General features: G+C 51.2%; 1 protein-coding gene across 2 annotated transcripts in view; it reads left to right on the forward strand.

Moving 5' to 3' along the window:
* The window catches only part of RPTOR (regulatory associated protein of MTOR complex 1), a 329,954-nt gene that overhangs the window by 75,292 nt on the left and 227,819 nt on the right, over positions 1-26,843 (forward strand). The window contains exon 3 of one of the 2 annotated variants that reach the window (XM_032429799.1): positions 7,310-7,392. In XM_032429799.1, coding sequence (XP_032285690.1) covers positions 7,310-7,392 — 83 coding nt within the window. Of the gene's footprint in view, positions 1-7,309; positions 7,393-8,915; positions 9,799-26,843 lie in introns of those variants that run through there. The other variant, XM_032429800.1, reaches the window with a different exon arrangement.

A 26,843-nucleotide genomic window follows, 5' to 3' on the forward strand; every position in this document is an offset into this window, starting at 1 on the left:
TGTCTGGGAAGAGGCTTCACTGGGAGGGTGAACATGGCTCAGTGCAAGAGCGCCTGCAGCCAACCCCAGGCCCCTCCCCTGCCTGACACCCCACCTGCCGCAGTGCTGAGTGGGAACCGGAGGTGCTTCCTACGTCTGCTTGTCTTCTGCCCCTGTGCGCTCACTCAGGAGCGAGGGAACGGGCCTGCGTCATGCACCAGTCATAACGTGAGCCAGCCTAGCGGGACAGCTGCTGTGTCGGCCGGCGGTCTCTAGCAGATGTCTGAGAGTAGAGTGCTAGATGTTTCTCATCTTAAGTAGACATTACCTATGTCAGGTGACAGCTGAGAGTCTCCCGTGCTTTACCTTAGGCCTGTGAGTGTGGGGGTCTCTGTGCCAGGGGTGGGGTGGATTGCAGGTTGATGGCTTTTTGGCTGCAGACAGACACATATCAAACCAACAGAGACGGTCCGTGCTAGTTGAAACTGCTCTGACCTCAGGGACGAGGGGTGTGGGTAGCTTGACAGATGGGCGGACTCTTACTTTTCAGTCCATTTGGTGTCCCTGGGCATGCACTGCCAGCACACACAGGAGACTCCGAGAATGGACCTGTCTGTGGTTGGGAAGTGGCCCTCTAGGTTTTCGGATGGTGACAGGAATTGTTGCCAGAATAAACAAGGAGAAGGTTCACCGTGCCGCTCACAAGTGCACGGGCTCACGAGCATGGACGCTGAGAGCTCCCACACGGCTGGCTGTCAACACCTCTTTCCCCACCCCTGTCCCTCCACTTCGCCAGATAATAAGATGCTGTTTTATTTCATGGAAGTGACACTCAGCTCTTCTCAGAGAAGCAGGGGAGAGGCTGTTTTGTTTTATGGCCCGACATTAAATGCTACAGCGTAATACTAAAAACAACCACACTGAAGAACAGTGAGTGCCCATACCTCTTGGAGAAATATCAGTGTTTGAAAGCAGGGTATAGATGAGCTGAATGCTGAACAGGAGGAGGTCTCATTTAGCTGAGAGATTTTTTTTATGTGCTCATTAATGGTGGCCGTGTATCATCAGAGGTGAGAAGGCTGGAGGTTTGCCAGGTGCTGGGAAATTCTGGAATCCTAAGGAAATATTTGGGAGGCACCTAGCTGTGTTTTCCTCTTACTGCTCAGCGGAAAGCCTTTTCTCCCCCCCCCGCCCCCCAACCATGTGGGCACTGGGGGATGCAGCGCTGATGAGCTACGGAGTGATTGTTTTTGCACGTCCTTGAGTTGACAGGGCCCTGCCACAGGCCTCGTCCTTCAATTGTTACAGCAAACTTGGGGTTGACTGGTCAGTCAGGTTGGTCCACAGATGGTTGTGAGGGGGAAACTTCCGTGTAAGCACAGAATAAAGGAGAGTGCTGCTCCCTGTTTGCAAGGAGCCTGACTGTGATAGGGCCGGGACGTGAGGCTGGCCCCAGTGACGTGGGTCCACCCTGAGCAGCCCGGGAGCTCAGAAAATGCTGTGGGTGGACGACTCACGACACGCCGTGTGGAGAGAAGGGGCTTTGCAGGGGAGGCAAGAGCCAAGACCCCGAGGAGGAGAAGGGGCCCAGCTTTGGGGACTGAGCCCTTGGAGCACAGGCTGGGCCCCCTGGGCGTCGGGTGTCGGGGGCACCCACTGCCGTGAGCCTGGTGCACCATGGGGCCTGCAGTTGAGACCCTGTTTTCACAGTCCGGTCATGCTGGCCTCTCCTAGTAATATCCCTGTGTCCCCTGAAGGAGGCGGAGGTGTGTGTAACTGCTCGGAGCCTCCCCCACCCCTGTACACAGAGTGCCTTGTGTGAGCAGCGGGGTCTGCACTTTACAACGCGGCATCCCAGCCATCCCCACAGCTCTGTGGAAGATCCTCCCAGCTCCTGGTGCTTGTGCGGCACGAGACAACACAGGAATACCATCTATTTCGTGGCTTTGCGGCGGGCGGGGCGGGGGGCCGGTAAGGCTGAATGGTTAGGACCGGGCTGCAGTGTAGACAAGGCCCCTGTAGGATGAAGGCTCCTGTCCTGGGACCCACAGGCACTGGGAGGGCCAGGTCCGGCCATGAGCCAGAGCCTCACTGCCAGAGGTTCCCCGCTCTGCCCTCACCTCAATGGGATGAAGTGCCTCCCACTCTGTACGCTTCTAACGGTAAAATACATGTGGGTATTATGGCTGATGTAACAGAGCCATTAAAAACCACTTCTGATTTCAAAGTGGCCCTTTGCCATGATTATTTTCTCAATCAAAATTAGCTGCTCAAGGTTACACAACTAATTAGTGGCAGAGTCCTTGAACGCCGTACAGAGAAATTTTTACTTGATCCAGTAGGCAGTGCTCAGTCAGTAAGTCAATTAACAGATACGTATGAAATGTCCACATAAATACAAGCTACAAAGAAGTACAGACGTTCTTTGAGCAGTGAGCTCTGCGTGTTTTTTAATTTTTAATTTTTTAAAAAGATTTTATTTATTTGAGAGACAGAGAGAAAGAGCACGAGCCGGGGGAGGGGCAGAGGCAGAGAGACAAACAGAATCCCGGAGGAGCAGGGATCCTGGTGCGGTGCGGGGCTCCATCCCAGGATCCTGAGATCATGACCTGAGCCAAAGTCAGACGCTTCGCCGACTGAGCCACCCAGGAGCCCTTTGTTCTGAATGATAGCATACGTACGGAAAGGTGTGTGAATCCCAGTGTGGAGTTTGACAACTTTTCCCAGACTGACCCATTACAGATCAAGAAACAGCCTCAGCAGCGGCCCCCAAGTCCAGTCCTGTCTCTCGTCACCTCCCAGCCAGCCCTGCCCCGGTCTGCAGCCTGACAGCGTAGTCTTGCTTATTTTCATGTTATCCAAGTGGTAGCATACTGTAGGCTTTTCCGGGGAGGAACGACATCTCAGAAGAATTGTTTTCAAAGGGTTCACCTGTGCTCATCTTCGGGCGGGTGGAGAGGACACCAGGTCAGCAGAGCCCTGCTCCCTGGGCTTCTGCCCTTCTCACACTCGTCCAGAACATAGCCAGGAGGAGGGAGAGTCTCCTCGGTGCCAGCACCAGCTGCCGCGGTAGGGGCCAGCATGTTAGTAGTTGATGGTAGTGCATAGGCTCTTCTGGAGGAAGAGTGGAGAGAACAGGGAGGTTTTTCAGGTTGGCTGACTGCCAGCACCATCGCCAGCCTCTATGACCTTGACCGAGTCATCTGAGCACTTGGAACTTCAGCTTCTCTCCTGTGCCATGGGCGAGCCGGCTGCAGTTCCTGTCAGCGTGAAGTTCTGTGCACCATGAGATACAGGGGGCTTATGCTGAAAAGCTTGCAGGAAGATTGATGCAAAGCTAAAATTTTATACAAATGCCATTTACTGTCTCCTCTTCTTTCCACCCACCTGCCCACCCACTTCATTCATTGTAGAAATCCATGAGGGCTTTAGAAGAGAAATGTCTTAAGACAGCACTACCGTCTCAGACCTACGTTCGGTCCACCTGACCCTCATCAGAGGGATCAGACCGTCAGCACCGCCCACCAGGAGCTTGGCTTAGTTGATTTCACTACTTAGCTTATTGTAGTGAGCGTGGTAGTAAGTGCACCCTTTCCCTTGTCCTGGTTCTTTCCCCTCTTCCTGCTCCCTCTCCTCTCTCCCTGCCCCACTCTCTGTCATACCCTTGGAGGAAACCATGCCATTAACTGGCCACAGGGGTTCCCAGTAGACAGGATATGACAGCGCCACTCGGTTGATCCCAGCCTGATGAGTGGCTGGTGGCTGCCCCTGCTCCTCCCCTGGGAAGGCAGGGATTTTGATTCAGATCAGGGAAGGAAGAGGGGTGCTGCTATTGGGCGGCCGTGACGAGTGAGGGGCCGCTGGACCGGTGGCAGGGTGCTCAGGGACACGTGGCAGGGGCCCTCCAGCTCTGGCAGGTACTCGGCATGCCCTCTCTGGGGACGTGGGAGAGGATGGTGTGGGGCTGGAGGGTCTGGGCTTTCCAAGGGGAGAAGTGCAAGGAGGGGGGCTGGCTTTGGTCCTTCCCCCCAACTTGGGGACTAGTGGCACTCCCTCCCTCCCTGTGTCGTGGTTCTTCCGAGGGCACACCTAGGAGCTGCTGCTGATCAGTGTGGTTCCTGGACAGGCCTTTTATCTTTTTACAGAGGAAACCCTTTCTGTTCTCTTAAGTGTAGATTCCGGCCGTAGGCACTGACCACGTGGGTACCACACACAAGTGTGGACAAAGGCACACCAGCGCTTGCATTTGCTCTCCCAGGCTCATGCACAAGGTACGGCTGGTGGAATGGTGTCTGTTTGTTGATGCTATTTCCTGCTTCCCTTTGCTTTGTTTATGCTCTTCGGTGGCCCTGAATTTCTACTTTTCAGATTCTGATTTATTCATGTCCCAGCCAGTCTTATGATCTAGATTACAGCAGAGTTGATTGAGGTCATTATAATTCTTTTGAGACCTTAGCACTGGGTTCCTACCAGAACAAAGAGAGATGAAGATGAACATCGAATTTCTTTAGTTACGTATGGATTGAAACAAATTTACCATACTTCTTGCAGATAAGTTAATTACAGCCCAGTTTTCATTAGGTTTGCCTCAGCCAGAGGTGCTCCTTAGCTGACTGGGCTCTCCCAAAGCTATTGAATTGGACTCTCCAGGGTAGGGCCTGGCGTCTGTATCGTGAAAAGTCCTCCATGATTTTGATGCACTGGTGGTAAATGTCCCTTCCAAGTCTAAAATCCTGTTACTTAATTTTATAATTCTTTTTAAAAAAATCAAAGTAATATGTGCATATAGTTCTAAAATCCCACAATACTGAAGAGTATAATAAGAGAAAGCTGTTTCTTTTCTCTGCCCGTCCCAGAGGGGGTGGTCCGATTGGTTCCTTTCCCGTCCATGTAATTTTTCCCCTAGTTACACATTTGCCAGTTACTTTTATTTGCTAAATTTTTTGTAAACTTATGAGTTGAGTTTTTTACCTATATTCCAGTAGATCTGTCAAGTGCTATCAATAATTATTCCAGTGTTCAAATATCTATTCGTTTTTTAAAAAATACCCCTCTAGTTCCTGTTGGACTGGCTTCGTCTCTGGATCTAGTTCATGGACGTCTTGTGGTTTCTCTATCTCTTTCCTTTTCTGGGTCCTTCATTGGCTTCTTTTGTCCTTTTTTCTCAAGAAGAGGAACACGGGACAGATTTTGTGAGTGTTTGCATGTCTGAAAAGTCCTCTGTTTTACCCTCAGACTTGAATATCAGGTTGTTGTTATTTTTGTAGAAGATTTGAAGGCACAGCTCTATTCTGTCCAGCTTTCGGTATTGTTGGGAAATCCAGAGACTGTCTCATTCCTGATCCTTTGTGAACTGATTTTTCTCTAAGGACTTTTTTTTTTTTGGTCTGTTTTAGCAATTTGATTATTATGTGTCTGGATATAGGTTTTCTTGGGTTAATCCTATTTGTGGTTCACTGACCTTCTTGAATCTATAAGTTTACGTCTCTTGCCAAATTTGGGAAGTTGTCAAGCATTGTATCTTCAACTGCTTTTGAGCTCTGCACTTACTTTCCTCATTGTGAGACTCCGATGACGTGAACGTTACTGTCCCCTGGCCCCTTGAGGCTCTCTTCTTGGGAGCCATTCCACCGCTACAGAGAGGGGTTGCACATTCTCGCCACAGTGGGATTGGCCCGGGGGTGTCCGGGGAGTGGGGGGAGATGAGGGGAGATTAGCTGATACCCTCACCTGTGTGGGAGGCAGTATTTGAGAGGGATACTTTGGGGAAGTTGGGGCAGAATTAGCGTTAGCACGTGGAAAACAAGGGCGGTGAAGAGAGTTGGGGGAGGTGCTGTTTTGGTGCCCTGGCCCAGCACTGACGCCCAGTGTCACAGGTGGGTGTCAGCCTTTGGACGCACATCTGTAAGATCGCGTGATGAGGGGGGTGCCGAGTGGCGGGTCCTGGTTGCAGGAAGGAAGGACTTCACGCGGTGGATGAGTCCTGAGCCGAACTAGCTGCTCTTTTCATGGCACATCCTTTTGGGCATTTGGCAGGCATTTTCTGGAAAATGAACAAAGCGAGCTGGCACTTTAAGGAAAACAGCCGGAAGTGTTTGTCGCAGTGATGAAATTTGGAGGTACTGAAGAACAGGGTACAGAGGATGCACGGAGCTCAGTGAACCAGTATCTTACAGATGACCAGTGATGATGACAGAGTCATCTGTGGGTAGGGCATCTACTCAAAGTGCACGATAGGCCAGTGGGTTTTAACGCCACGGAGTATGGGTTTATTGCTATGGTTTCAGGCTCCACATTGCAGATAGTCCTAAAGAAGCTACCATGTGTCAAGCTCTGGTGTAGCATCAGAGATAGCGTGACTATCTCAAGAGGCTGTTTAAAGTGGCCTCCCCTTTCCTGTGATGTCTGTGTGTGAGGTGCGACTTTCCTCCTGTATGTTGACCAGAACCGCATTTTGTAACAGATGAATGCAGACGCAGACGTGTTAAACCAGGTATTAAAGAAATTTGCAAAAAAGGTGGAACAGTACTATTCTCATTAATTTTTTTGTAAAAGTCATTTTTCATAATAGGTATTTTTGTTCAAGTGTCGTGGGTTAATACTTTTAAATGAATGATTAAAGAAATATTTTTAAAATTCCTCATCTTGAGTTTGAATACAGCAAATACCAATAGATACAGCCACTTAAAAGTTGTTTGGGTTTCTTCATAATTTTAAAGAGGGCAGAGACGTCTCGAGACCAAGTAATTTTGAGAAATTGCTGGTTAGAGTTATTTGCCCTGGAAGCCACTCCTGAAATGGGTGGGTTAGCCCCAAACACACGGGTGTGCTTACAAAGCTGGTTCTTGGGGAAGAACCAGCACAACAGAAGTTACTTAGAACGCATCACCTTGGTCTTTTCATCTTCCTCCTGGTCCTTGGCGTGAGGGAAGCACTGTGTGGCCCTCACTGCAGCCCCCCCTTTGCACAGAGGCCCCTACCAGGCCCGTGGCCCACCCCACACAGCCTGCAAGGAGCACAGGAACAGCCCGCAGGAGTGCAGGGCAACCACGGGGCTGAGTGACGAGCGCAGGGAGGAGAGGAAACTTCACGGGGCCAGCGAGTCTGACCAAACCACTTTTCTCTAGAAAGGTGAACAGGTGTGGCATTTCGTCCTGTTTGGGGGCATAGCAGTTCCCTACATCTGGTTAAACAGAAAACTCCCAGTTGTGTCTTCCTTGGTCCAAGGTGACTCTGAAGTGAGTGATGGAAGAGGAAACCGTGAGAGACAGGCTCAGCAGCGGAGGAAATGAACGGGTAACAAACTTTCTGCTTTTTATTGCTTCTTCAGATCCTCTGTCGATGGGGCCTCAGAAAGCTCTGGAAACCATCGGTGCGAATTTGCAGAAGCAATACGAGAACTGGCAGCCAAGGGTAAGTGCTCTTTATTTGCTTTTCTCTTTCTTTCTTACAGGGAAGCTTCAATTCCTTGCTTTCATACAGCCTTTGAATCCAAGTGAGAGGTTTTTACGGACCCTCAGCTCCCATCCCTCGGTGGCCGGACACTCCTCACTGAGCCCCCTCCCCAGCGCTGTGGACGTGCCCTGTCATGTGTGGAAGGTGCCCGGGCACTTGTGGGGCCTGGGCTGGACGGTCTCTTACTCATTTGGCGTGGGTTTCCCCCACAGACTTCAGACACTGAAAAGCATTTCTCATGTTACTCTTAAGTCATGGTTTTTCTTTTGCACAGGAAACATAGTTTCAGTAACTTTCCTGCAACCTCAACTAGTTAGAGCTATTTCTTCCGTCTTCAATTTTCAAACAGTTGAGAAAAAAAGCACTCAACATTGAAAAGATGACACCTATTATATGCTTTGTCTTTGATTCAAAAGGTAAGGTTCTTTTTAGGGAGCCAGCCACCAATTACTGTGCCTTTTGTTGCTTATATCTTACAGTTTCGTGGTTTTGTTTTTTTAAAGAACAGTGGTGTGGAATACAGTAACTGTGTCAGATTGCCTTTTAAGATCTTAAGTTTTCTCGTGAACCACCCCAAGACCCATTTCCTTTAGCCTTGCTCTTTAGCTGGTTTGAAGATGTAATAATTGTAGCAGCAGATTAGAAATTTGGGGTGTTCATGGAGGTGCCTTTCTGTTCCACTTTGTGTGGCGGGCTGGCTCTGGAGTTCTCTACAGGGTGCAACCATGGTGGGTGGCGGTGGTCTTGCTCACACGGCTCCCGAGAGCCTTTGCGGTCTTCGCCCTTCCTTTTTGAGTGTCTGCCTCATGGAAGCAAGTGGCTTAGGGCCCCCAGAGAACCCTGCCTGCTTGGCTTTCATCTGTGGACTGTTTATCCACGTGACCTGGAATTAGGGATTCTTTGCACGTCATTTGCATTCTAAGAGAACAGCCAGAAATGAATCTGTTGGTGGCTGTCACCGTGCCCACGGGTCATTTCTGCTGCTGCCCATAGTTGTGGGATGACTGAGTGGTGGGGACCATGTCCCCCTGTGTCTTAGGGGGCAGCAGGGTCTAACTTGTGGAGTCGATAACCACAGACCCCCAGTCTTCAGAAGGCAGTGTCTTAGTGATGACTTTGATCTATGCCTAAGGGCTTTGCTTCTTCCTCTGTGAGATTTGTTACCTCTTGCTGGTTACATAAAAACTCCGGAGCCTTTCTCATGAGGGTACAATGCCTTTGGGCTTGGATGAGGAACTGAGAGTTCCATGGTGTTTCCCTTTAGAGACAGTTGAGATGCCTACTGTTGTCAGTAGAAACTCGCTTCTTTTTTTTTTTTTTAAAGATTTTATTTATTTATTTGACAGAGAGAGAGACAGCGAGAGAGGGAACACAAGCAGGGGGAGTGGGAAAGGGAGAAGCAGGCTTCCTGCCGAGCCGGGAGCCCGATGCGGGACTCGATCCCGGGACTCCAGGATCATGACCTGAGCCGAAGGCAGTCGCTTAACCAACTGAGCCACCCAGGCGCCCCAGAAACTCGCTTCTTTGAGGACTTTGAAGGCACTCCAGGTCTCTGCGACACTCCCCAGGCGCTGACGGGAGTGCGTGTGGTGCACACAGACTCTCAGTCCGCGTGTGACAACACACACAGGTAACGTCTGTCGGGAGACTTGACGTCACTGGCATCTAGAAGGTGGAGAACCAGCAATATTCAAATTTAAAAGAACGCCTTTCTGACTTACCTACATCGGACCATCTCCTGGGTTTGACATCATGCTTTGGCTTTTTGCTGGGTTCATTTATTTAAAAGAGAATGCAACCAGATAAATTCAGATCTACCAACTGCGTTCTTCACAGAACAAGCTCTGCTGTTTTAATTACGTTCTTCTTTTTAAAGAAATATTACATGAGAAGATATGGTCTTTCAGAATATGGGTTTAATATTTCTAGATATTGTATGTTTATTCCATTTGGTATGATTTACAATTTTGGGGAGTGCTAAGAGTTGATTTACTGCTAGTTTTATTATTAGTTAACTTGGTAGGCATCAGCTAGTTCATGCTAGCTGGCAGTAAATGGAATCTTTGAAAGGAGGATCTATTATTATTTTTAATCTAAATTTCTTTCTACGAGCAGATCTCTCCTATGGCATCTGGAAGAGGCATTACCATGTAAGGCAGGCAGCATTTACATATAGGGACATGATCACAGATCCAGAAATGACGGTAGAATCAGGATGGGGTTGAGAAGTCACCTTCTCGCCGTGGCAGGAGGGTGACTGTGTGAGACGAGCGGTAGCAAAGAGGGTGCAGTCCTCCAGGTGGATGTTGTTAGTCTGAGACATGTGTTCAGAGTTTCATGGGATTTCAAGAATGGATCTGCAAGGTAATGTTTTGAAGGAGAGATGCAGTTCAAGAGGCTCATGAGGGAGGGAGTTTCTAGATTGTAGAGTGCTTAAGAAAAGGTGTGGGTGCACGGGGGCCGGTGGGACCCCGTCGGGGCTGGTTTGTAGGGAGGGATCGGAACGTGCCAGCCGCACTGTAGAAAGGAGCCGTTCATGCCGCCGACCGAGTGGGCTCTTTCGCCTGCATTCAGGAAGCAGAACCACAGCAACGAATACTTAGTATTTTGTTTTGAATGTCAACACGATTGCATTCATTTTTAAGTATGATAAGAAGGTTTAAAATTTTGCTGCTTCCAACTGTTAGTGGGATGCATCTGTTCAGAAATGAGCCTGAGCTTAGTAAGGGATGCGTCAGGAGGGCTCGCCGGCTTGCTGGTGCCGGTCATGGGGCTGTGCCCTATGCGCCGGGCAGTAACAGTCCGCGCTCTGGTGCGAGTGGCATGCTTTTCCGCTCTCTGGAAGCTCCTGTGGGTGACAGGAGAGGGAGGGAGGCTGGCCTCATGCTGCCTCCCAGAGTTTGCACAAAACATGAGACAGTTACCAAGCTCAGATGTTCTGTGCAAGGTGGCCTGTTTCTAACTGTAAGTCAGGGTCCTTTGAAACATTGCAGAGCTAAACACACACCACTTTACTGCGTTCTACAGGGCTCTCGAGTGCTCTGCGTAATGAAGGCTCATGTGCCATCTGCAATAAAACAACGGGAGTGTTAGTAAATTTCCAGACCTTTGAGGCAGACTCCTCTAGATCTGGTCTCCTCTTCCTCCGTGTCCTGTACTACGAGGCTCAGAAAGCTGGCGCAGCTGGAAATAAGGTCCTGTTCATTAGTGTTGGCATGCCTCCGCGTGGCTGTGGGTGGGACATGTGGGACCCTGCTAACGACCACGGGAACCCGACCAAGGGAACCCTGCCCACCTTGTGCCTCGGAGAGCCGATGTCCTTCCTCGTGTTCTCCTCCTTGCTTTTCTAGCTTTAACTATGCAGGAATGGACATTTTGATAAGGGTGATTTGGGGTCAAGAAGGAATTTAGAGAAGCCATGATGGTGATATTTTTTTTCTGAGGCTGCCAGACTGTTAGGCCCAGATTTTCTTTCCAGGCTGATTGAACCCTTGTCTAAATAATTTATCAGTTTGCCACCAGTGAAATACTTCTTTTGATTAAATTTAAGGCTCTGCCTTACTACCTTGTAGGTACATAAATTTGTGTCCTGTAGGAGACTGAAGGAAGAATGCCAGCTGTTGTTCCAGCTGACTATCGTGCGGGGAGACCTCACTCCTGTCACGGGAAGCCCCAGCTGGGCGTGTGACTGGGCGACAGCAGTGGGGATTACAGAGTCGAGCGTATCTGGTGAAGAACGCATGTTTCTGAGGCTTTCTCTAACCGCTTGGGGCTTCTGGCAGTTTAGTGCAGGGCGTAACGGGCCGGAGCCGATGGGGGGGCCACAAACGAGGGTCTCGTCCTGTCGCTCTTTCCCCACAGTGCTGCAGACCTGAAAGCAAGTGGAGGTGGGAATGTTTATAGCTCACTAAGGCAGGTGAAGGAGCTTGGCGAGGCGTCCACTGTTGGCGGCATCTGACTGAGTGCATTTTGTCCCAGTAACATAGCAGTCTGCATGTGTCTATGGAAGGGGACAGAAAATGCCCTTTGGAGCCTCCCTGGAGCGCACCTTGTGTGTGGTAGGAGCTCCTCCGGGAGGCAGGCCTGTGGATGCAGAGGCGGGGCAGGTGAGCCGTGGCCGTGGGCCCCAGGGGCTGGGCGAGCTGGGCAGTTCTGAGGACAGTGTGGGACCGTGCATTGTGTCCTTCCTGCAGTTCGCCATGCTCCCCTGGTCGGTCACGGCTGCTGTGCGGTTGAGGAATGGAGGTCGGTGTGCCGGTTAGACACGTGTTTGTGCTTCCCGCCTGGCAGAGTGCACGCAGGGCCAGAAGTCTGTCTGGGACAAAGCAGGGCTCCACCACCTGGTCATCAGCCAATTGCAAATAATTGTTGCATTTGAATTTGAGTGACAAAGGCCTTTCCTTTGGTTTTGATCACAGAGCTGCTTGTGTGCTCGGAGAGCATGCTTGAACAAACAGCTCTGCTGACTGGACTGTTTGGTGTGAGGGGGCGTCGGGGGGGGTGGGCTAAGGCCAGTGGACAGCTTCGTTCACTCTGGGGCATTCACGGGCTCGTTCTGTAGGTTTTAGGCACGGGTGTTGTTTGCCAACCCCAGCACTTAGGTATTGGCGGGGTTGTGGGTAGGATATCTCCTTGCCTCTTCCCTGGGATGGGCGGATGGCGTGACCCTCATCTCAGGGAGAGAGCATCTGGCGGCCTGTTCAACGAGCTGCCAGGTGTTCAAGCTGGGAGGTGCTAGGGGAAGGGCTCTATCCGGCCAGGTCGCTGGGCTGCAGCCCACCGCACTGCTGGGTGACCCGCCGCCCTGGCCTGCAGTGTCCTTCCTGGGGCTGGTCACAGTGCTTGGGACCCACAGCCTGTGGCGCCTCCCTCTTTGGGGTGGGAGTAGGGGCAGAGGAGTGTGCGTGAGCGCTGACAACTCGCCCACCTGACTCCCTTCTGTGTCCTGGGGTGAACTTTATACAGGGATGCGGTAAGGCTCACAAGTGAGTGGGTTCTGCCTTGTCTTGGGGTTTTCAGAGTTGGATGTGGGTTATCGAGGGAGGAACCAGCTTTGCCATAGGAGTGTGTGCTCCGCCCTCCCCAGGAGGTGCTCCAGATGGATGTGTGGGATAGGCCCAGGTGGGCTGTTTGTTGTCGTGGCTCCTGTTGGGACAGCCCCACTGTGACCTTAGTCCCAAACCGACCTTGCGGTGCAGCCGGTGAGAACGGCCCGGAAGGGAGAGAGCTGTGGCCGCTGTCACGCCATCGTCCTGCCCTCCTGTCCCCCGTTCCTTCACCAGCCCGGCTTTTCTGTGGGCCCTGCCGTGGGCCTTTATGCACCGTGCTTGTGTTTCTGTGACACACCGCAGTGAGGCGCACAGCCGAAGGGGGAAGTGGGGAGGCGCTCACGCTTCCGTGGCTCCTGTCTGCTGTGAAGCACTTGGCACCGCTGCTCTTCGGTTTGCACGACAGAGGAGGCAGAGCCTTCTGGCCCTCGTGGGGTTAACTGTTGTGTTTTGACAGTGACTTAACTGCTTCCCCCCAGAATGCGGAGATTGTACCTGTGATGGACACGAAGTTATATTTTTGCTTCGGCCTTGAGCATGTCCCCGCACTCCCCCTTCACCCTGTCCTCACTCACTGCTTGCCCGACAGCTGCTCCGCGCGCCGTGTTCAGGGAGAATTCCGATCTGTGCTCCTGTGCAGCCCTGTCCCCCGAAAACCAGTTTCTACCCAGCTCTTCCTGCTCACCCTGCCTGCCAGCGCATTCCATGAGCGCAGAGAGGCGGCGGCCCTCCGCCATCACTCAGCAGCTTTGAGGCACGACCGACAAAGTCTTTAAAAAACACACAAACTCGTTAAAGAAGGAGAAGGAGGAAGTGATGTTGCAGCCCGTCTGGAGGGTGAGCAGCCTTGCGCGGCTAGACTCCCCGGCTGTCTGCGGCGGCCTGTGAGGGTCGCCCTGTGCCGTGCCGCCGCGGTGCGGTCCCCGTGGTGACTCCAGCCTCTGCAGGTGCAGGGTGTGTGGCGGTCCTTTTGGGATTTGGGCCCCCACGGCTTGAGCGGCGCACCGCTGAGCATGGAGGTGAGGCCACTGTTGGGGCGGTGGACTCGTCAGGCGTCGCCGCGCACCCCTCACGTCCCTGCAGCAGAGGTCACCGGCAGCCCCTTGCTTCTCGCCTTCCACGGGCAGGGGTGCCTCGCGGGCAGGGAGGGCTTACCAGGACGGACGCCTCCTTGCTGCCATCGTGCCGGGGGTGGGCATGTGGCCTGGGATCGTGGGGAGAACACGCACTTGTTGAATTGTTGCAGTGCTGCTTTCTAGAAATGGAAGTTGAGAGCTTACCACGGAATGTTGAGGGTTTGTAAATGTGAAAGGTGGGAGAACCTTTAACGGGGAGAACAGGATGAGGTGGGGTGTCAGCTCTGAGGGGTCCACCCCTGCTCTGCCCGGCGCCCCTGCTTCGCCAGCCCCCCTGCTCCTCCCGCCCACCTGTGCACGCGGGCTTGCTGGTAGTATCGTGTTTTTACAGAGAAATAGGGCTTAACTCTGTCCTTCACAAGCCCGTCAAGGATCTGGTCTCTCATCTTCACGATCTTTTTAACGAGAGAGCTATCTCTGTGTGTGACAAACTGCAAATGAGGACCAGGCGCTGTCTGTCTGCGCAGCTCAAACACTGCAGCTCAGATGTCTGAGTCCCAGGTTTCGTGTGCGGCGTTGGCTTCCTGAGTTAACCCGGAGCCCCCGGTGCTGAGCCATGTGCAGACAGCTCCGGAGGGCGTGCTAGGGAGGGAGGTGAAGACGTCTGAGGAAGTGCCGGCTCTGGGAAAGGAGAAGCTACGGAGCATGAGGCAGTGGGGTGCAGAATCTGGGGGAGGTGGTGAGCCCACCGTATGCTCGCCATATGTGACTGGGAAGGGTTGTCAAATCCGGCTCCAGCCAGATGAGAAAGTGCTGATCCAGGGGGGTAGTCGCAGACTGGAGGGGAGCGGCCACTTCTGCTCGCTAGACTTCATGCCATCGGGAAACCATGTGTTGCAGCGGTGGTCGTGAATTGGGCGCTCACGACGGCTTCTGGGTACCCCTGTCGTAAATGTCAAGGAGTTACTTGTTGGTGTGATAAGCAGTGGAGGTTTGAGACGTGGAGACGGAATTCACAGAACACAGTGTGAAGGAGTCGCACGCGGTGTGGCCCGTGTCCCTGACCGCTCTCGCTCAGCATCAGGGTCACGTGCGCGTGCTGTTGCTGGATCAGTGTTTTAGTCCCTTTCACGGCTGGAGGAGTTCGCGGGACGGACACACCACATTTGTGTGTCCATCTCCTGATGGACCCTTGGGCTGTGTCTACCCCTCGGCTCTCAGAGCAACGCTGCTGTGAACGTTTGTGTCTGAGTGTTTGCGGGGACGTGTGCGTTCAGTTCTTTCGGGCGTCTCCCTGGTTCGCGTGTAACTCCGTGTCGACCTTGAGGAACTCCCGTATCGGCTGTGCCATTTTCCATTCTGGCGTCATGTGAGAGCTCAGTTTCTCCCTGTCCTCATCGACACTTGTCATTTTCTGTGTGTTTTGTTTTAAAACTATTATTGGGGTACCTGGGTGGCTCAGTCGTTAAGCGTCTGCCCTCAGCTCAGGTCATGATCTCAGGGTCCTGGGATTGAGCCCCGAGTCAGGCTCCTTGCTCCACGGGAAGCCTGCTTCTCCCTCTCCCTCTGCTGCTCCCCCTGCTTATGCTCTCTCTCAAATAAATAAGTAAAATCTTTAAAAAAAAAACTATTATTAAGATGGCCATCCTGGTGGGTGTGAAGAGGCATCTCTTTCTGGTTTGGATTTGCATTTCCCTAATAACTAGTGATGTTGAGCACCTTTTCTTGTGCTTATTGGCCATTTATTTGCACATCTTCTTTGGGAACATATCTATTCAAATCCTATGCCGTTCTTTAGTTGGGTTATTTGTCTTTACTGTTGAGTTGTGAGAGTTCACAATGGAGACTTTAAACTGACTGAGCCAAAGTTTTTGTTGAGAGGACTTGTGTCCTTTCCAAGTAATGTATGTGATATCTGCTGACGACCTCATAGCAACATTTAAGTGCTAAAATAGTCTTTGGCCTGTTCAGTTTGTCCCACTTATAAAACGTTTATTAAGAGGTTCTAGGATTACATCAATACATATACTGTGTGATTAGGTATTTTAATATATATTCCACATGATTTGCCAGGTGTTTGGTTTTAAAAAGCGGTGGCCCACTCAGCCTGGATTGCATGATATGGAGAAACTTCTTGTCAAGGTCATTCGGTGTGGAGCGATAGGGGAGGTGACCCCTATGGACTGGGGGGCCCCAGCAGCTGTCGGGGCACTTCCATAGCAAGTGACTGGTCACCAGCATGCTGTGTCCCCTGGTTCTCTTGTCTACTTTAGCTTTACTAACCGTGCAGATCTTTCCTGGACCCCTAGTGCCCGGTGACTTGATTTTCTTCTCTGATATATTTGTCTTTTTGACACATTTGCTGATCGCCTGCTCAGAGGAGGCTCCACCTGGGCACAGGGTCCCAGGATGAACCAAACGCAGCCCTGCCCCATGGGGCTCATATTCTGGGGGTTGTCACCCTGTGTCCTGTCATGGTCATGGTTTGTGAGGCCATGAGCCCCATGATTCTAACATCACCTTGTGATGTTTCCCCTCTACTTCTTCAGCCTCAGCTCTCTGCTAGCTGCAATTTTGGTTGGATTTTCAAGATTTAATTCCCCCCAGAAGAGTGTTCACCATTCCCTGGGTGGCCAGGCTGTGTGGTGAAAAGGCACGTACTACCCCAGGGTAGAGACCAGAGGACATGCGCCCCAGGTGCTTGTTCGCAGCGAAGGAGAGAGCGAGGCCCCCAGACCCCACACCTTGAGTGCCCCGGGCCCCCTCGGCCTGTGGGTCCACTGTGACACTGACCTCACATAGGCCGTGTGGCTGCCCACCCCCTCCGTCTCGCTGCAATGAAAGGAGCCCCAGAAAGCTGGGGGGTGCCTGAGGGCCACTGACTCCTGCACCAGGGGCACACCCTAAGTCTGACACAGGCAAGACAGCCCCTTCCGAGGCCACCAGCCCAGCACAGGCTGTGAGGGCTCTTTGTGTCCCTGTAAGGAGGTGTGCCGGGCCCGTGGCACATTCTAGCCTGCCTTTCCCAACATTTCCCAACAGAGAGACTGTGATTGGCCCAGCCAGTGCGTACCTTGTATTTATTTATGTATTTTGCTGTGGTCCTGTGTTCACTGACCAGTCTATGGATGGATCCCACAGAGCTGAGGTGCCCACCCTGTATGCGGCTGTGACCCGGGGGCCGGATGACAGAGGGCTGATTTGGCACATGGCCGAACCAGGACGATCAAACAGGGATCCTGTCAGTGTCTTCGGGGGGCAGGGGGTGTCTCTCTTGTAAGGGCTGCAGGTAGGGCAGGTTCCTTGATGGATTTTTAGTTCTAAGTTTTGCTTTTATAAAGACAGTCTTAGCCAAATTTCAATAAAATCCAAGGAGAGAACCCAGACAATCGAGAAGTACCCCAAGATTTGAGGAAATTGAAAGAGTCATGAAAGAGTGCTTTGTGAAACTTTGCATATGAATGGGGAAACCTGAATGAGGTGCATAATTTTCTAGGAAAGTTAAATGACCATGATTGACCTCAGAAAAGATAGAAAATCCATAAACGTGGGAGAAATTGAGAATGTTATCAAAGGGTCTTCTCCTAGTCCTCCTTCCTGTAAAGCATATGAAATTTGGGAGAAACACAGAATTCTATAGCTATTTGACTTCTGTTGTGGGAAGATATTCAAAATATGTTATATTTAAAAAGCAAAGTATAAAAGAAAAAAATGTATTCAGCACACTCAGAATATGCACATGTACCTTGTAGAAATTCAGCTCTTCCTGCTTGTCAGATTAATAGTGTTGGTGTGGAGATGGATGGACAGACAGACAGACGGATGGATGGACGGATGAGTAGATAGGTGGGCAGGTGGGTGGGTGGATGGATAGTTAAGATACATAGATGCGCACATTGATAGGCCCGGCTACCTGGCTTCCCGCCCATTTGGATGCCCTGCTGGGAACGCGCCCTGGGGGACTTAGCCCGGCGCTGCCTCAGGTGTTCCTAGTTTCTCTTTCCCTCCTGGTGTCTTGCTGTGTTGATTAATTCTAGTCCCACAAAGGTGTAGATACACATGTAGGTAATCCCTGAAATGATACACAAAACATTTGTCATGGCGAGTTTAGGGTAGATGCAGAAGACTTTGACCCTAATTCCTTCTGTACACCTTGCATTTAGAAATCCTGAGTATTTATTGCTTGAATAATGGGCAGCTGATTTAAAGTAGCCACTCTGCATGTGGCACCTTCGTGTAGGAAGGGGCACGTGGGGCAGAAGGAGCCACTTGGGACTTTGGCCTTTGGGTCGTGAAATTTACATGTAGTTTGTTCTGACTTTTTTATCTGTCTCTTGTTTCTGTGCCTCTGTGTGTGTGTGTGTGCGCATGATGTGAGTGTGTGTGACTGTTTGTGGGTGATGTGTGTGGTGTGTATGTAATGTGTGCAGTGTGTGTGTGTATGAGGTATGTCTGTGGTGTGTGTGCCCAGTGTGTATGTGTGTGTGTGTGTGGTGCATGTGTGTGTATGGTGTGTGTGTGTAGGGGTGCGTGTATGTATGCTGTATGTACGTGTGTGCGCGTGCGTGTGTGCACTGGCCCACGTGCATTGGCTGGTGCGCGCTGAGAAACTGGAGAGGCTTTGGCACGGGGCTTGTCCTGGGTCGTCCCGTCTGGGGGACAAGCTTCCCTAACTGTCCAGCACCACGGCTACTGGAGTCTGTCGGAGTGTGTGGGGCGGCTGGTTCCCCTGTGTCGAGAGCTCAGGACAGTGGCGCAGCGGGGGCATTGCCCTCAGTGGGCAGCCAGGCGGAGGGTCTCTGCTCAGCAGGCCTGTAACCTTTGATTTTGTTGACTGGCACCAAGCATCAAAACTGCTGAGCTTACGGTGGACACTTTAGCCCGAGAAAGACAACGAACAGTGACAAATTAGGTTGTCTTAGCAGAAGGAAAAGTGCTATATTAAACACTCTCTTAAAAAAGAGGGGAAACATCTTGAAAAAATAAATATTGGCCATGCATAGCACCGTACAGGGTTGATGTGAGGGACGGCCGCCAGAAGATGCCAGCCCTGTCTCCGCGGTTTTACGACCCAAAGGATGGACGTGCCTGATGGTGCTAAAATGCACGCGTGCTTCGGTGTGTGCGTGCACTGTGTGTGGACTTCGGCTGGCTGTGGCCACAGGTGCAGGGGCCTCGTTGGGACTGGACACAGGTGTGAGGCTGGTGCAGCTTTATAACTGGAGGTTCTTGCTGTAGCCTCCAGTTAGAGGGAACAGTGGTTTTTGTTGTAATTTTGATGTCTTCATCAGTGTCTACAGTCATTATTATTAGTGCATTAACATGGGTAAGTCAACACCCCAACTCACTGACAGAGAGAGTTGCAGATAATGGATGAGATCATGAGTTTTACTGTCCTCTGCTCAGGAAGGTGATTGTCTGAATGGTGGGGTCTACACGGGATCCCCCACTTCCCTAGCGCTGTGTCTCACGCAGGAGCACAGGGAACTTAGGAGGAGAGCAGTCTGGGGCAGTTAAGTACGGCTAGAGGGTTTTCTTTGCCTTAATAACCCTAAAGAAATCCCTTTGTTTACAAACACTGTCCTTTAATTAATGTACTTGATGACGACTCTGAACAGTATATGGCCGCATTCGCCTGGGAGCCAGGGAACCTGTGTTAACCCCACTGAATACTTGTGACCTTGGGTAAATCTCCAGAATTTATTTCAGCTCTGACAGGCTCTGGTTCTGAAAGGGGTTTATTCTCATCTACTTAATCTAGCAGGAAAGACTGTGCTATCGAGTAAAGCCAGATTATCTTCTTGGAGGTGAGCGTTTTGGACAATGTTAGGCCTCATGTCCCCAGGACACAGGATTCAGGAGATGGGCATCATACAGGGTCTCTCCATGTTTTTGTCCTTGTGAAAATCAGAAGTGCCTCTTTTCATAGTTCTGCTGCTCCTTGTTTTAATGCGACTGTGTTTCTGTTTGCTCAGCTGATAGGAGTTCTTCACCTTTGACGTTGATGTTTACTCCTTCCTGCATGTTTGTCCTCCCTGGAATCGTTTTCCTTCAACCTGGAATGTTTAAAATATTTCTTTTAGTGTGAATCTGCTGGCAACACATTTATTTAGTTTTTGTTTATCTGAAAATTTGTTTTTGTTTCTGTTTTTGTGGGGAGAGGGGCAGAGGGAGAGGCAGAGATATAATCTCAAGCCAACTCCCTGCTGAGCAGGGGCTCTCTCTTACAACCCTGAGGTTATGACCTGAGCAGAAATCAAGAGTCAGACGCCCGACCAACTGAGCCATGCAGGTGCCCCTCAAAATGTTTTTATTTTATCTCTATTTCACTTCGAAGGATAGTTTTGCTGGGTGTAGAATTCTATAGCAATTTTTTTTTTTTCCAGTTTAAAGGAGTTAAAAAGTGTGTTCCTCTCATCTCCAGGCTTCCATCTTCTCTGTTAAAAAGTTGGCTGCAAGCCTTCATGTTTGTCCTATTTTACCCCTCTGGCTGCTTTAAAGCCTTTTTCACCAAGTACTGAGATGTTCATAGGTGTGGTTTACTTTCTGTTCATCGTGTTTGGTGCTCCTTCACTGTAGGGCTTGCTGGTTTTTATCAGTGTCCTGCAGACTCTGTTCCGTGTGTCCCACCTCCCCTCCAGGAGCTCTGCTTCAAGTACGTTAGACTTTCCATTCTGTCCCAAGTATGTCTTACTCTCTGTTCAGTGTTGTGGTTTTTCCTTCCATGCTTTTGTCTGGATATTTTCTCCTGACACTTAATAGCTCACAAATTCCGTTCTGGTGTTCAATCTCCTGTTTAGCCAACCTACCTTTTTTATTTTTTTAATTCCATTGTATTTTTCTAGTCTGTAATTTCCATTAAGCTCTCTATTGATTGCTGGTCTCTGGGGAAGATTTCCACCTTGTTACGTCTTATCTTGAACACATTGGCTATCAGTGCTAAGATGCCCTTTCTTTTCACCTGAACATCCCCGAGATGGGAAGGCGTGTTTCCAGCAGTGCTGACTGCTGTGTGCGTGGACGGAGTTGTCAGTGTTGGGGTGCACAGGTGTGACTAGACAGGGGTCAGTGCTTTAGCCAGCTGGTGGAGGGAGGCTCAGTCCTGATTGTGGAAGGCCTGTGAATGGGGTCTGTGACCTGGAAGAATCCCCAGAGACCACCATGGAGATGGTATACCCCCCACACTCGTGGCCCAAGGGTGAGGCTGAGTGAAAACGTAAACTTGACTCAGAGAGTGGACCTCCAAACACATGGAAGAGGTGTTTGGGGCACCTCAGCCAGAGCGTGCTAAGTGACAATCTTGTCCAGTGAAGCTGACCATAGCTCTTGTACCAAGTATCGGATAAAAATTCCAGCTGATGAGAAAGCACTGTGTCAGAGCTTAATTGTCAGTGTTTTTTTCCCTCAGTGACACATGAAGCAATGATGAATCTTACAATTTTTGGCATCTTGAATTTTATGGAAAAAAAAAAACAGCAACTATTTCATATAGATCATAGCCGTACTTTTTGAGGAGCAGAGCTGGGGACAGAATGGGGCTCTCTGGAGTTTAATAATGCAGAGAATCCTGCTGTGTAACCTACGGGCTCTTCCCCCTTCCTGTTTTCCTGTTTTCTTTGTATTCTGATCTCCCTCAGCAATGGGCTTCCAGGAACCCTGCGTACATGGCTACAGAGGCAGTCACTGATTGATCCATATTTGCCACACTTCCAGTAGGGGACGGGAAGTGCAAGCTAGTGTCCTTTCGCCCAAAAATCCTGCATACGGCCAGCCCCTCAATCCCCGCTCCCCAGACTGTCTCTGATGTTCCCCTTCCTTCCACTGCCAGGAACGGAGGTGACACAAGGTAGGCTTGAGCCCAGTTAGTGATTGGGTGTTGCTGACCTGGCGTAGGTAAAGTTTCAGGGCGATTGGAAGTGACTTGTCAGAGTCAGTATTGATCCTGGGGTCTTTGGCGGGACAGACCGGGAGGGCATCGTCTTTCTGCATCACCACATGAGGGAAGATGGCGAGGGGCATATGCAAGGTGGCGTCTCAGAGGTGGAGTTGGACCTGAGTGAGAGCCCCAAAACCTGGCCTGCTCCTGGCACAGTCCCCACTGCCTGCTTCTTCACCAGTGCTGCATTGAGGTTTTGAGGGGCTGTTGCTGAGTTTATCTGTCAGCTTGGGAAGAGCTGGGTTTTTACAGCCACAGCTATGGTGTGCTTTCATTCTGCTCTTGTTTTAGCAGGGCTCAGTGAGATCTGACGCATCCCTTAAGGTTCTGACGAGTTGCTGTCGTGAAAGAGATCTTTTCCCCGTGCGTTTCTCATGGGTTTCTAGAATGCCGTTTACTGCTGCATGTTGGTTGTCACGCTGTCACCAGGCCCTGTGCTCTGTGGGCCTGAGACTGCTGTGACGGTGCTGTGGCGGCCTCGGGACTGGCGCTCTGCCCACTGGAGACTCACCGCCCACACGGCTGGGCTGCCATGACTCAGTCAAAACCCCCGACTCGCAGGTGAACAGGAAGGTCGGTGCTAGATTCAGTTTTATAGATTTCATGTCTCTTTAAAATTTAGAACATCCCTCTTTCCGTATGCCATTCCACAAACGTTTCTTCAAGCAGTTATTAGATGTCATTTAGGTAAGAAAAATGTACAGACAGATTTTAAGTCTTTGGTTGGATGAACTGTGAGAACCGTGTACTCCCCTCTAACCAGAACCAGGGCTAGAGCATTGGTCACCCAGAAAGGTCCCTCCCCCTCCCCCGTCAGAGTCCCTGCCTGGGAAGCCACTCGCTGGAGGCCTCGTCCTGACGTTTGTGCAGAGGGTCGCGGGCTGGGATATCTGCCTCCACAACGACGACGACGACGACGACGCAGTTTCTGAGATGCGGCCATGTTGCTCGTTCCTCTCCATGACCCAGGAGCATCTCACTGTATGGCTGGACCACAATTCGTTGATCTGTTCACCTGCTGGTGCACATTTGGCTTATTTCCAATTGTTGGCTATTATGAAGAAGGGAGCTGTGGATGTTGGTATAAAAATCCTTGTGTGGGCGTGTGTTTTCATTTCTCTCGGGTACCTGGGAATGGGATTGCAGGTCGTGGGGTGGTTTATGTTTTCTATTATATTTTGTAAGCAGCTCTAAATTGGCAAGATGACAAAAATCATCTGTTTCTCTTTGCAGAGCCAGGCAATCTGCAGAGAAATCTTATTTACAGTTTTCTCCACATGCTCTGGAGATGTGCAAATGTGAACATAGAGTAGCTAGGAGACGTTTGGCTGTCTTTGAAGGAATTCTTAGGTTAGGTATTGGACATTCTTTTCTCTCAAATAGTATCCGTTTCCTAGCAGTGGGGAGTGGATTAGGCCATTTGGGCTTATAAATATGGCACAGTTTAGGAAATAATAAATTAATTGCTTTTACCCATTAATGGGCTTAGAAAGAGAAGGTAACCCCTTCAGAGTCATCCCCCCCAACCCTGCAGAGGTGACTCTTTCTGGACTGGGCTGTGCGCCTTCCCTTAGTTTTCTCCAGGGTGGGCTGCGCACAGGAGCACGGCCAACAAGACCCCAAACAGACTGTGGCCCTTCTTGACACCTGTATGCTCCTTCACGCAGCACTGTTTTTGAGCTTCATCCTGGCTGATTTGGGTTCTCAGGATCCCACTGCTCCGAGTGTTCCCTGACAACAACAGGATGGAAATCTGGCTCTTCACGGTTTTTTTACCTCCACAAACAGCCCATCCAGGAGAACTGGCCAGAACATTTCCTTCCCTCCCTCCCCCTCCTCTCCCTTCCCCTCCCTTCCCCTCTTCCCTTCCCTCCCTTCCTTCCCCTTTCTCCTCCTTTTCTTCCTCTCTCCTCCTCTCCCTTCCTCTCCCCTCTCTTCCCCCCTTCCCTTCCCTCCCTTCCTCTCCCCTTCCTTCCCCTTTCTCCTTTTCTTCCTCTCTCCTCCTCTCCCTTCCCCTCCCCTCCCCTCCCTTCCCCTTCCCTTCCCTCCCTTCCCTCCCCTCCCTTTCCTCCCCTCCCTTTCCCTCCCCTCCCCTCCTTTTCCCGCCCCTCCCCTCCCTCCCCCTCCTCTCCCCTCCCCTCCCCCCCTTTTTCCTCCTTTTCCACCTTTCTCCTCCCCTCCCTTCCTCTCCCCTTCCCCTCTCCGTCCCTCCCCCTCCCCTCCCCTTCCCCTTCCTCCTCCTTTTCTTCCTCTCCCCTCCCCTCCCCTTCCTTCCCCCTTCCTTCCCCTGCCCTCTCTTCTCCTGCCCTCCCTTCTCCCCTCTCCTCTCCTCCCCTCCTCTCTCTTTTTCTCCCCTCCCCTCTCTTCTTCTCCCCTCCCCTCTGTCCCCCCTTCCCTACTCTCCCCCTCTGCCCCATCTCCCCCTGCTCCCCTCCCTGCTGTTCTTCCCAGGAGCACTTAGCAGCACTCAGAATCCTTGACCATAGCTGCAGGGGGAGTGTTAGTTAATGAAGAGATAAAGTGAGGAAGGAAAAGAGCTCAGGTCTCCAAAGGAATCACGCTTCCTTGGAGCTGCTCAATTAGAAGAGGGGACATTTATAATAATGTGGGTTGTTAACTGTAGAGTGCCTGAGATAAATTTATGGTGTTCGTTTGCTTCAGAAAGACCGAGAATTTTTTTTAAAAGGAGAAATATGGTTTTATATCTTTTATGTCCAGAATATTGATATAGTTTTAATCTGCGTTATTCCTCAAAAGGAACCAAAAAAGTTTTGTCTTCTATTCTGAGCTATGGAGACCTTCTAGATTTTTCCTCCTTTCATTTTTTGGTATTATTTCTCTTTTCTCCCCTTTTCTTCTCTCATTTTTCTCTGCCAATTAAAATACTTGAAAGGAAATCTCTGAAGTACCTTTGCTGTTGTTGACCAGGGGCGCGGGGGCTTCGATTGGAGCCTGCATTTGCCTGGGACTCCTCCTCGTCATCCTAATTAGCCCAGTGCGGCTGCTCCACATCAAAGACTCCCGGTTCTCGAGGAGAAGCAGTAAGACGGGGAAGCTAATCGAAGATGCTGCCTAATTACCGGCGTGCATCCCGACCACTGTTCTCATTTCTTCTGAGAAATTTCCCTTTAAAAGTGATGCATTAGACACTTGAGGAGGATCTTCATAGGAAGTAGGGAAGTCTTGCTTGTCTGTTAGCCTCCAAACCACTCCTTGTCTTTCTCTCTAGTCTCTGCCCGTGAATTCTCTTTAGTCTCTGCCTGTGAATTCTGTGTCTGTTGTGATCCTGTGACCGTCCCATTCATGGGACTCGCAGGACGGAGGAGGTGGGGGGACATGCTTTTTATTTTCAATGACTCTCTCCAGAGAACTATTTTCCATCTCTTTCAATGTGAAATACTGGAAATGTTGCCATTGGTGTTACCTAAAAATTACCTTTCTTCAAATTTGGCTCTCAAAAATAGATTATTTTCATTATTCTCTCTTTTTTCCTGATATGAACTTGAGAAGACTCTTGTTCCCTCCCCATCACCTAGTCTGGTGGAGACATAAACGATGGAGGGAGGGAGGAAGAGGTCCTAGGACAGATGACTGGCATCTTCAGGGCAAACGAGAAGACTTACCAGGCTCATAGGGAGTATAAGTGAGGCTGCTGGCACCGGATCACTGCGCTGGCCAAGGTATGGGAAAGGCAGGAGCGTGACTCATGCCGACTTGATTCCATGCAACAGAATATTGAGTGTTTGCCATATACGGGGCACTTTGCTAGTTGCTGTGGTTGTGAAAATAAGATGCTTCCTCCTGGCAAGGAACTCCAAGCCTTGAAGGGGGGAAGTAGACATTAATTCATTGATTGGTTCAAGCATTTATCAACAATGTGTGTTGGGATCACACTATTCTCAGACTCTGATCAAAACCAGATATGGTTCCTGCCACTGTGGATCATGGAGTCTAGCCGGGGAGACATATAGCAGTCACACCATCATGGCAAGGGACGGATGACAGCAGGCTGAGAGAAGTGCCTGAAACAAGGAATCCACTCCCTGAACATGGATGATGGGTGTCCTCCCTGGAAGTCATGTGGAATTCCTGTCGTGTTCCTGATGGGACGCTTGCTAGGCCAACGTGCTCCCTGTCCCAAAGGAGGTGTAGAGCTGTGCCAGCAACTCCCCACCCTCGTGTGCTCAGGGAAGGGGGGCACCTGCTGCTTGCCGGCTGCCGTGTGTGTGGTTAGGGCACTGATTAACTAGGGCATGGGGGTTCACAGTAACCTGGAGGGCAAGAATGCTCACCCCCACTCACCTTTCCCGGGCTGCCGGCCCTGAGCAGAGAGTCTCCTCAGTTCCTCCCCAGGCACCTGCCCACCTCTCCAGTCTGTCTCGTTGTCCCCCCTCTGGGGCCACCGCAAGGTGGAAGAGTTACTAGTCTTCCAGAGGCCAAGGGACACAGAGTCAGCGGTGTTGGAGCTTGGAGCCGGGGACCCGGACGTGGCCGGGCGGCTGTGTGTGTGGGGACACTCCCTCCCAGCCCGAGGCCCGCTTGCATCCCCAGAGCAGGCCCCGATCCTTGCAGAGGCAGCCTCCCCACTGGAAGCACCGCGATCGCTGCGGTGCCCGTTTGCCCCCTTTCTCTCTCTTAGCTGTTCTGACCAGGTGTGCAGAGGCCACAGCTGGGAAGGAAGAATTCACGTTCCCAGTTGGAGGGTGTTCTGTGTTTGCAGCTGAGAGTAAACTTCACCGGTGTCCTTCGTACGCTGTCACCCTTATCTCCAGGGGCCAGGACAGAGGTTGTCGACCAACGAGGGACCAGGTTTCACGGGACAGATTCGGGGCTCCTCCATCCGCTCCTTCCCTGTTACAGTTTGGCACAAGTGCACAGAGTGACCTGCAGGACTTCGGTGAGCAGGGGAGATAGTCGTCACCACGCAACACTGCTCAGTCAGTAGCTTGTGCCCGATGTTCCGAAACAAGGAGCTTTCTGTGATGTCATTTTAATGGGGGACCGCTCAAGCATCTGTCCTGTGCCAGCAGCATGTATGCCCGGGACAGCACGACCTCGGCTGGGAACTGGGAGCTAGGTGCCCCCCGCGTGCGGCATGGAAGCCACCCAGCAAGAGCATCTGGTTTTCAAGTGGGGCTGCTCCTCAACGCCGCTTTCCAGCACACAAGTGAGAGCAGGAGAGGCGGGGGCCCCACTCCACGGGCTGTCAGGACGGAGGCCTGCGGGGCAGGCTGGCTGCTCGGTGGCACCCCCATACGTTCCAGGGCTCCTCCCAACCCCGCTTCCTGCGTCACTAGCCTCTGTGAAGTGCAGAGGCGAGTTTCTGTCATTTTTGGAAGCTGTGGGGAC

This window comes from Phoca vitulina, unplaced genomic scaffold (genome assembly GCF_004348235.1).
Source record: "Phoca vitulina isolate PV1807 unplaced genomic scaffold, GSC_HSeal_1.0 scaffold41, whole genome shotgun sequence".
NCBI lineage: Eukaryota > Metazoa > Chordata > Mammalia > Carnivora > Phocidae > Phoca > Phoca vitulina.